The following is a 10,626-nucleotide window of genomic DNA, read 5'->3' as shown; positions in this document are numbered from 1 at the left end:
ATTATTCATGAAATCAATAATTATAATAATAAAATGTTTCTTAAGTAACCGTTTTTTGTGAGTTTTGAAAATATTTATAATTTTTTTAATTAACTTTGATTTTTGAACAAAATTCAATAATATCAAAATGAATTGTAAGAAAAATGTTTTGCTTAACGAGTGACGATGAGAAGAGAAGTCCTGGATTGTGCGCCTTTTATGTGTATTTTTGAATATGTTTTACTATACGAGTAGAAATCCGGAAATTTTGCAACGGATTAAACTCGTTAAGCGAGGTTCCACTGTACAAATATTCTTAATTCACGTATTTTTGGTAATTGAAATTCAAGAAAAAAAATCATATAATCTCATCTGGTTGATGAACAAATTATAACTTAATAACACAAAAAAAGTGAATTATTGTGAAAGAAAATTCGAAAACTTATGGAATTTTGTTCTTAATCAACGTTGATTTTTGTTGTTTTTAAAGTAAAGTTTGTAAAATTTCTTTAAATTTAATGAAATAATGAAAAAGTCCATTTTATAAAATACTTTGTACGTTTTAACGACAAAAAATTGTAATTTTTGTATTGAAACTGTAAATATTTTTATAAACTTTATAATAAATCTCGTATTTAATTATTGTAAATTATTTTTGTTGTTGTTGTAATCAAAGTAAAATTTACGTTACCTTTGTTAAATTAATTGAAATATGAAGTGAATGTAAACATTTCTTAGTTTTGTTTGAGTTTAGAGAATGAATTGTATGAAACATTGAAACATTGAAACAATTGAATATTTTTGATTTCATTTTGTTTATGTTAATAGAAAGAGGGAACCATGACTACAGGTTAAAGGAAAACATTTTGTGCCTTGTGATTGGTTAGGATTTATCCCCGCCGCAGGGTTAGAACCCCGACTCAGTACATAAGTACCGACGAGAGCTTGAGGCCATCATTCAAAAACCGAGTGTCTTCCGTTCAGAACAATATCAATATGCAGAATCAAGTTTACTTTAACAATATGGAGGTATTTTGCTAACTAATTTGTTTTTTTCTGATTTCCTTATAATTAGATGTCACAAGAGCAAGCTAGTGAAAACGCTCGAAGAGTAGCAAGACCGAGGAGAGTTCGCACCTCGTTTACGTCTTTCCAGCTGAACAAACTGGAGGAGACGTTCAAGAAGATGCACGTCATCTCCAGGACGGTGAGGTACAACTTCATTGGAGATGAATCTGCAGGAGAAGCAGATAAATATTTGGTTTAAAAATCGCAGAATGAAGGAGAAGGAAAATATTAGAGTTGCTACGAGTATGGCAACGACCATGAAATCTCAGCCGATGTTGGATCAAAGCTACGTCCTGCAAATGCCATCAGCTTCATCTTACAACCCGAAAACTTCGACGATGATGAATCAAAATCTTATATACCAAAGCAACGTTTTACAATCGTCAACATCTTTCAATTTTCCAGAACAATCAATTAGAAATCAGTACATAAATTTGCTAGGACCATCGTCATTCTATACTTCTTCACCGACTGATCAATCTGCTGGTAAATCAAACTCTCCATCGTCTTACCATTCAAATTCGCCGTCCATTTTGGATCAAAGTCTCGGATACCAAAACAACTTTATGCAAATGCCATCAGCTTCTTCGTACCACTCAAACTCTTCGCCGACGATGGATCAAAATCTTGGATACCCAAGCAACGTTATACAATCTTCAACATCAAATTCTCCGGAACAACAAATTCCCTATCAGAACATCAATTTACTAGGACCATCGTCATCCTGTACTCCTTCACCGATGGATCAATCTGCAGTTAAAGCAATTTCACCATCGAATTCGCCGCCGCTGAATCCGTCTGCAAACCAATTCAACGATATCGTCTCACCACAGTTTATAACCCCAATTTACAATAACGAAGAATGCACCGAGCAGTACACAACATTGAACGAAGTAAATCCAGGTTATAACAACACTTCCAGCGAAGAGCAGACCTACTCAGACGAAATCAACTATTACGAGATTCAGCAGATGCTTGAAGATATTTATTAATCATTTAATACCTTTAACACTCAAACTCAAACACCAGTGAATATTTAATTATATTCAAAATTAAGTTTTAATATATTAAGAATTTATTTTTTAGTAAGTATTTTACATGGTTAAAAAAAGTTTTAATCGTGGTGAATAGTATTAAGATCATAGTTATTTAACAGCGTTATAATATTAGCAGCGCTCTCTAAAATGACTATAATAAGTTTCATCCAAATCGCTCAACAAAATAATTTCTTGCAAGGAGTGCGATTTGAAAATTCTAACAGCGTTATAATATTAGCAGCGCTCTCTAAAATGACTATAATAAGTTTCATCCAAATCAACTCGCTTGACGCGTTCAAAAAATAAAATTATTTCTTTAACGGAGTGCGATTTAAAAATTCTATCAACGTTATAATATTAGTAGCGCTCGCTAAAATGCGTATAATAAGTTTCATCCAAATCGCTCAACTCGTTCAAAAAATAAAAATAATTTCTTGAACGGAGTGCGATTTAAAAATTCTATCAACGTTATAATATTAGTAGAGCTCTCTAGAGCTCTTTATGAGTCCTTTGCGACTGTGATAGAGGCTAATGACCTAAGCTGTCAAACAAGCCGGGATTGCAGTTCAAGCTATCGATTCGGCAACGCTAGACAGCTCTGAGAGTTACCAGACCTAGTCTTCTCAACCTGGCCCTCAGAGCACAACATCGTCCAGGTCCAAAACAACGAAACATTCTTGGACCCCAGCACAAAATAGGGAAGTATCTGCGCCAAAAACAAAGGGGACATTCGAGGTCTGGAGAAGAAGAAACCCTCTCCTCCTTCCGGGCATCGACCCTAACAAACTGGCAACCCAGCGGCGAGTGATTGAGAGAACGTTCACGAGAGCAGAGACTGATGCTATTCTTGCGGAGATCAGATCCACACACCAGCAAGAAGATCCTCCGCAAATTGAGCGGCTCTGATCTCTCAGCGGCTGAGGAGGTATACCAAGCGATCAGATCAGTTCTACCAGAACAAGCTGTTCCACACGGATGCTAAGATGTTCTACAGGAGCCTAAATCAAAAACAAAGCCCTGTAACTGAGCCTCCTTCCAGGGAGAAAGTGGACCGGTTCTGGCGAGGTATCCTAGAGGATGGTAGGTCGCACAACACTCACGCCCCTTGGATCCAACGTGAAGCGGAATCATGTAAGGCAGTAACGACCAGTGGTTGAAATGATTTTACGTTGGCTGAGCAACGTAAAAATGCTCGCCAACTGGAAAGCACCTGGACCAGACAAGGTGTACAACTTTTGGATAAAAAAAACTTGGATTCTTTGCACCTCCACCTAGCAAAGGCTCTAAGTAGAGCTGCTCAAGATCCAGGTGCGCTGCGGGATTAACATTCCTTCTACCAAAAGGCAAGGACTCACAAGACCAGAAGAACTACCGTCCAATTACTTGCCTTCCGACCATGAACAAGGTGATGACGTCCTTACTAGCCGACAGAAAGGATGTAGGCGAAGATCACAAGGCTGTAAGGACCAACTACTAGTTGATAGGATGGTCACAGAGTACGCTAGAAGATTTACATGGATGACCTTAAGTTATACGCAAGGGACAAGAAACAGCTAGACCAGGAGATCGGAATAGTCAAACATTTCAGCGATGATATCTCGATGGAGTTTGAACTGGACAAATGGTCTCATCTAGAGTCTAGAGTCCTAATAAAAAAGGGTAAATTGGAGCCCAGTCCAAGAGCAAACCTTGATTCCGAAATACGTGAACTCAACCAGGACGAGGTTTACCAGGGAGATGAAGGAGAAACTGCGCAAAGAGATCGCCGGATCAGACTCGTCCTCGGTACGGAATTAAATTCCAAAAACAAGATCCAGGCCATCAACACCTTGGCAGTTCCTGTACAGTTTTGGAATTATTAATTGGTTGTGCTCTGAGCTATAGCAGATGGACAGGAAGACCAGGAAACTGCTCACAGTCCATGGATGCCATCACCCGAAAGCTGATGTGGATCGTCTTTATGTGCCCAGAAGTATTGGCGGCCGTAGTCTCATCGAGCTTGAGATTGCATACTACCGCACAATTGTGGGCCTCTCCGACTACATCAGCGAGGTCAAAGATCGATATACTCTCTCGGTTAAGAGACACGACGAGACCAAGGCGAAAGTGCCTTCGCTCACGAAGCAAGCAAACGAAATAAAGATCAAATATTTCGAGCCTGAGTCCATAAGTCGCCAAAACAGCAAAGGAAGACTAAGATCAGCTATCTTACAGGAAAGACTCGAGAAAGTCGTATCAAAGCCTCTTCATGGACAGTTCCTCCGAAGTCTGCAGAACAGCTGGACAGACAAGGAGAAAACTTTGCACGACGTCGGGACCTTCGTGGCCGTTTCTGCTCTGATGGTAAATATTAGAATAAATTTGGGAACATGCTGCTTGATCTTCGGCCCTTCCGTCGTAGCCCCAAAAGATGATCTTGTGGCAGAGGATGATGTCCACGACGGAAGCCACGAACATCGCGAACGCCAGATTCTTATGATGACAATCATCGTCGTCCACTCGAGAGTATAAAATACCTAATTTCTTCACCATATTTTGGAACACATCATCGAATCACAATCATAACCACTCGACTCTACATTTCGTGTTCGTTTAAGCAAATTTTTTTTATTACATGTACAAAATTTCAAAGTTTATTATTTACAATAACAACAAAATCGTTCTTTGGCAAAGGATGAGAGAGAGAAACATAGAGATTGAGAGATGGGAATCACTTGAAAAGTTTAGAACACATCTCCGAGTTCTTCCTGTTGAGGGCGTAAGTGCGACCAGAAACGTGAAGCGAAACCGTCCTGGATTTGCGGACGCGATGTTTGCTTCCGGGGATACGCTCAATCTTGTAGACGCCGTGCCTGAGGATGGTTTCCGGTTGGGTCAATCGCATGCAAAGCATTATGTCATTGTAGAAGTCGATGTCCGTTTGCAGGTTCAGCTTCGGCTCTATAGAAACGACGAATTCAATTTCCGAACGCACCAAGCTGTTGTCTACCCTCATCGTTCCGACAACCAAAATAGCAGATCTGCAATCAAACATTTAACATTAACAGACATTTTGATAATACTGATTATGAATACTTAAATTAAAGCTAAAACTGTAGAGATTATAATAAGTAATCCAAAATGGTTTTCTTGCAATTTTATAAAATTACTCGAAATCCATCTTGATATTAAATATGATAATTAAAGTTAAAATTTTAGAGAATAATGTAGGTGTATTTATATGAAAGCAACATTTACGGTTATCGTGTAACTTAACATCAAAATATGTTTTTTAAGATTTATGATAAACTATTGATTCATTCGTAAAATTACTGATAGAAGTTGAAATTTCATTAAATTATCCAGGTGTTTTACTCACGATTTTTCAACCAGAGATTCGGCATTTTTGTTCCACAACGAGAATTGTATTTGTCCGGCAAGATCCAAGGAGGCGGCGCCTGCTAATTCCAGTTCCGCCACGAATCCGGATCCCAATCTGATGAATTCTTTTTGGTCATGAAGCATAGCCAAAGCCTTGACAAAAATTAAAAAAAATATTTTATGATTTAATGATTTGATGAAAGAAATTGGCATACCTGGAAGGCTGTGGTGCGCTCCGAAGCCGTCCCGGAGAAAACATGTCCCATAAGCTCTCCCTGTCCACTGAAGAAGGTGAACGGTCTCAGCTGGTTACCGAGAATCGACAGTTCCATTCCGGCGGTCGCAGGTTCATCGTCGCCCGTTTCCTCGCTATCCGAAGAGATGAAGCTACTCAATCCTCCGCTGAAGACTCCCAACTGAAGCAGCAAAATAGTAGAATTAGTTGAGATTATTTTAAAAATGAAAGTTGAAAATATTTAGAATAAATTGAAAGTGAAATAATTTAAATAAGTTTGTGGTGTGATCTTACGCTGAACATCTCCTGGCTGACGGAATCCTTGTCCATGACGACGTTGACCCTTCCACGTTTGACTATCCCTGTGTTCATCTCCTGCACGGTGAGAAGGCTTCCGTTGCTTGAGCCGCCGACGAGGAAGGGCCTCACTAGGGCAACACTAAGGCCCTTCTGGCCCCAAGTGGAGTAGCTCAACAGTTTCGGATTTCCGGAGATGATCTCCATCAATTTTCCTCTAAACACCGGGCAACTTTCCGACAGCATTCTGAATCTTTGGATGGCGTACTGTTTGATCTCAAAGGCCTTATCGTTTCCGATGAGGAAATGCACCAAGCCTTCCAATTTATCACCGACGATCTCGCTCTCCAAGATCACGTCCAATGCCAATGTTCGAGCGCTAGAATCGTGCACCTTGTCCAACTGGTAGAAAGTCTTCTCCGCAGCTCTGAATACATCAGGTGTTAAAGCCTTGCCGTCCATAGCTTTTAGCGCTTTCCATGCTAAAATCTCCTGCTTCAAATTTCCCTCTGAAATTATTTTGAGGAGAGCATGAACGGTGGTAGGAGAGCGCAGATTTCTCAGCGCTCTCAAATAATAAAGATCGCCGGTTGCGTCCATGTAATTAACGATTAGTTCTTCGACATCCCTATGAACTTTCAAATTCTCTTTCGTCGGCTCTACCTTAATCAAATGATGAGCCATGGAAGCTATAGCCATAACCATAGTTTCTTTAACATTTTCCTTAATATTTTGTGTCTTCTTAAACTTATTGACTAAATCCAGAATAATCTCAGGGTTAGGTTTCGAAGACGTCTGCAGAGCCCATAAGTACCTCTCCAGATATTCCTCGTGGGCGGCATCGTCGTAATGGAACAACTTATTGATCGCATCGTGCGAATTCGAAGTCTGCACGTACCCCAAAATGTCCACCAATTGATGCCTAAAATCATAATTATTTAATAAAAAAATCAATAAAATAATTTAAAACTAACATTATTTTGTTATTCTTCTTGGACGTCAATGCTTTGGAAATATCGTCTCTAATGCTGTGACGCGCTTTATCCACCAACTTCAAGAAGCTCTTCGCCGAAGTTATACTTCCCATCTTACTCGTGATCAAATTATTTCGCAGATTCCCTACAATCTGCGCGAAAGTTTTGCCATCATCGTAAGCAAAATGCTCCAATTCCGAAACAAGACTGTGCTCGTCGTATGAGGTCGACTCCAGCTCGTAGAAGGCCTCCAAATAATTTTTAGCGTTGACAGTTTCAACAATTTCAAACCTTTCGAATTGCAACTCCTGTCTCGATATCAGCTTATTTCCAACTTGTTCTCTAGCCGACAGCGACATCTCGTGTTCCTCCTCGCCGATGACGTTTTCGATCCTGTCCACGCTGAATTCGTAGCTGATCACCCTTTTGGAATCGACGTTGGCGCCGAGAAGAGGATCCGGGTTCTTCGATCTTTCCAAATCTGAGTTTTGACAAGACCATTTGTTTTTTACGATTCTGTTCGGGCCGTCCGATGTGTATTTAACTTCGCAATTACCCGACGAGTCCACCTCTTTGGTTTCCATATCCAAAATTTGAAACTAAAACAAACAATAATAATGTTAAGTATCCAAAATATTGAATTTTTTTGATAGAAATGAATTTACCTGCAGCAAAGAGGCAATCCCCTTTTTGAGATTCACAAGCGAAGTAGGCTCTTCCTTCGAAACCAAAAGTTTGTTTATTTGTCCGCTTTTCCATACCACGTAGAACGGATGATTCGTCAGGAATTCGAGAGCGGAAATCACGCCTTTCCTATGAAGTTTCGGCTCTTCTAGCTGAAATTAAAAAAATCACAATTCATTTTTGTTACATGACTAATCTTACTCTTAGAATATATTCAAATAGGTTAGGTAACAACAACTTAAAAAAGCAATTGTTTGTTTATTAGTTTATTAAAAATATCTCGAAAAGTACTTCACAATTTTTAATTGTAAAAAAAATGGTATTTTGTAAATTGATATTAATTTTCTTGCATGCTTTTAGTTTATCAAAAATATCTTGAAAACTACTTAATCAATTTTAATAAATTAATATGAAAATTAAAGCTAAATCTATAATGAATAAAATATACTTATATAAATTCGTTTTAACAAGTTTACTTTTTTTATTATTCATAAAATTCCAAATAAAAAATATAAATATTGTTAATTTAACATTTAAACTAGTAACTTGAAATACGACTAATTGAAGAAACATATGGTAATTTTTTTAGTGTCTTACCTTAATTCTGAGCAATCTCTCTTCGTCTTTCGCCCATTTCGACTCGATGGTGACATGTCCTTCAACGTTGAATCCGACGGCCTCTGTGCCCCCTTTTTCTACCAGAGCCAAAGTCGATCTGTATCCATAACTCCACGCTTTTCCTGGATGGAAAACCTCCGTCTCCTCCGCGGAACTCAGTAGGACAAACCCACAGGTCAAACTAAAGACCCAGCAGGATAATATGCACAACTTCATCGCATCGATCCTGCTACCCATAACTGCCGATCACTGGGACAACGATGCTGCTGTTGATGATCTCGATGATGATGATGATCGTATGTGTCTCGAGGTTGCTGGGGTCTTCGATGATAACGCCTGCTGTTGCAGATAACAGGCGAATGTAACTAAAGAGATATAAAGCAAAAATAAATAAAAGTTGAACGAATCCGAATAGGCCGAACTGACGATGCACGCGTCTCATGCAACAACATGGCTTTCGGCAAACAACAACAAATGAAATAAAAATACGGAAATAGAGAACAAAAGGCGACCGTCAACAAGGGCGACTTTGATTGTCGTTTTCGATGTTTGAACATCGTTCGTTATCTCCGTGCTCATTATTTCAAAATTAACCAGATAAGAATTAATGCTGCTTCACGTAATTACGATTGAATAGCGCAGTAAATAAAGTCTACAAATATTTCACTGACTAGATTTTTTTAAATTAAAATGTAAATTTAAAATGTAATTTTATGTACACACTTTAGTTATAAACAAAGTTAAACAAGAATAAATTATATTTAATTACGGATTTGTCAATAAGTTGTAGGTAACCTTGAAAATTGCAAATAATTTGATTATTTTTAAAAGCATAAATTGCAAGTTTTCTGTTTCACAACTAAAGAAATTAAATAAAAACATTTTGAAAATGTCAATAATTCTGAAATAAATATATAAGTTAATATTTGTAAAATAAGTGTACTTAGAGTTTTTCTTGAAAATCTTTAATTTAATTTTAAATATTGAAGATAGTAATTAATCACTAGTAAATAACCAATAAGTGGATGTAATTATATTTTTTGAAATACCTAGTTTTGTAAATGTATAACCGGTATTATTTATATTATATAAATTATTATATTATCTTATTCATATATGTGTATGTAGTTCTTAATGACTTAATACAAAATATGTACATCCGCTTAAACACAATATGATTAGGAAAGTTAAGTACAATCGTTCAAATACATTCTTCAGAAAAATACTATCTCCCTTACTATAAATAAGAAAGTCTTAGAAAGACGACCCAAGACCTGTCAGTAACTGAACACATATTTACACTGTACAATTTCCATCCCGGGATACGACACAAATTTTCTCAGAAAAACTTCCAATAGATATTAAATAATCATTGATGTAATTAAAGTAAAATAATTAACGAATAAGTTACATTTAATAACAGTAGTTCTTTTGTTATCAACGATTGACATAAGCACGAACAAAAGAATTATGAAGGCGTTGTTATTGGTTCGCTCAAACTGGACCGGTCCATTATTAATGTTAATTGGGCTTTTCCCGCTTGCTTCGATGACTTTAATTGGCAATTGTGTGTTCCGTAGGAGGCAGCAGAATAAAACACGATAAGATCCACGTGGATCCAAGAGAAAAAACATTAAAAATCGTTCGTGTTCTCACCTTTTGTTTGTTATATTTAAAAATATTTCCACCCGAAGAACTGTTACACTTGTCCACAACGAGACAACCCCGGTCGTACGAAAACTGTTAAAAGCGTGCAGACATACCACACCGTTACTTCAATTTGCATTCAAATAATAAATTAAAAACCAACCACGGCGACACAATTGATTCATCATTCCGTTCGTTCCAGTACACGACTGAAGAAATAGTCTTCTTCGTGTATCCCGTTAGGAGGAACCGCTGTTCGGTCTGTTCGTGGAACCGACGTCGACTGAAAACAACTGATTCTATCTGTTTGAACGGGACGCAAGTTCCTTACGTTTCATTCTTTTCTCTAACTTCCTACTTCGCACTCCTATTTCGTTTAAGATCCTCTCAGAATCCTCCAGAGAACATCGTTTGAAGAAGCATTTTACGGTTTCCATGGTGATTGCATTCGGTAAAACAATGCACGGTCAAGGCCACCCAGTAATTTGCCGATTCAGAAATATTAACTAGATGTTTTTTAATTGCATCTCTTGAATGCAATGTGCAATTTTAATAAAACTTTGTTGGTTATTTCCAATAAGCTAACTTTCCTATAGCACAAACAAACAATTTAAATCTCTCTGGATTATAAAAATGCTTAGATAGTAGATCATTGATTTCAACAATTTTGGTGCGTAAAATACTTAGAGAATGATTTAATTTATAATGTTTTTTTAATCCGTTAAAT

At 37.6% G+C, this 10,626-nt stretch overlaps 2 protein-coding genes across 8 annotated transcripts; one reads left to right on the top strand and one right to left on the bottom strand.

The window, feature by feature from the left end:
• The first annotated feature begins 1,256 nt into the window (after positions 1-1,256).
• Positions 1,257-2,039, top strand: LOC108566268 (putative protein TPRXL). The gene has a single exon (XM_017926071.1). The coding sequence runs from the start codon at positions 1,257-1,259 to the stop codon at positions 2,037-2,039; it is 783 nt and encodes a 260-aa protein (XP_017781560.1).
• Positions 2,040-4,698: 2,659 nt separating this feature from the next.
• On the bottom strand, positions 4,699-10,211 carry LOC108566273 (microsomal triglyceride transfer protein large subunit). Of its 7 annotated transcripts, XM_017926079.1 has the most exons (9): positions 10,063-10,211; positions 9,909-9,992; positions 8,232-8,617; positions 7,616-7,786; positions 6,951-7,549; positions 5,974-6,898; positions 5,660-5,860; positions 5,443-5,597; positions 4,699-5,104 (listed from the first exon to the last, which is right to left on the bottom strand). In XM_017926079.1, exons 3-9 carry the CDS (start codon positions 8,487-8,489, stop codon positions 4,795-4,797), a joined length of 2,619 nt encoding a protein of 872 aa, XP_017781568.1. In that variant the 5' UTR covers positions 8,490-8,617; positions 9,909-9,992; positions 10,063-10,211; the 3' UTR covers positions 4,699-4,794. The 7 variants fall into 7 exon arrangements, with proteins under 7 accessions (XP_017781568.1, XP_017781565.1, XP_017781566.1 ...); XM_017926076.1 differs by having other exon boundaries at positions 9,909-10,211; XM_017926077.1 differs by having other exon boundaries at positions 8,232-8,591; positions 9,909-10,211.
• Positions 10,212-10,626: the final 415 nt, after the last annotated feature.

Source organism: Nicrophorus vespilloides, unplaced genomic scaffold (assembly GCF_001412225.1).
Source record: "Nicrophorus vespilloides isolate i.1.1-1 unplaced genomic scaffold, Nicve_v1.0, whole genome shotgun sequence".
In the NCBI taxonomy this organism is placed as follows: domain Eukaryota; kingdom Metazoa; phylum Arthropoda; class Insecta; order Coleoptera; family Silphidae; genus Nicrophorus; species Nicrophorus vespilloides.
The sequence above is the reverse complement of the archived record's forward strand: the minus strand, read 5'-3'. Positions and strand labels throughout refer to the sequence as shown.

Coding starts and splice junctions, on each gene's coding strand:
- LOC108566268 (XM_017926071.1), top strand. CDS start 1,257: ATGAAGGAGAAGGAAAATATTAGAGTTGCTACGAGTATGGCAACGACC.
- LOC108566273 (XM_017926076.1), bottom strand. CDS start 8,489: ATGGGTAGCAGGATCGATGCGATGAAGTTGTGCATATTATCCTGCTGG. Junction 7,787..8,231: donor AGAGATTGCTCAGAATTAAG/GTAAGACACTAA, acceptor TTTTAATTTCAG/CTAGAAGAGCCGAAACTTCA. Junction 6,899..6,950: donor AAGAAGAATAACAAAATAAT/GTTAGTTTTAAA, acceptor TTATGATTTTAG/GCATCAATTGGTGGACATTT.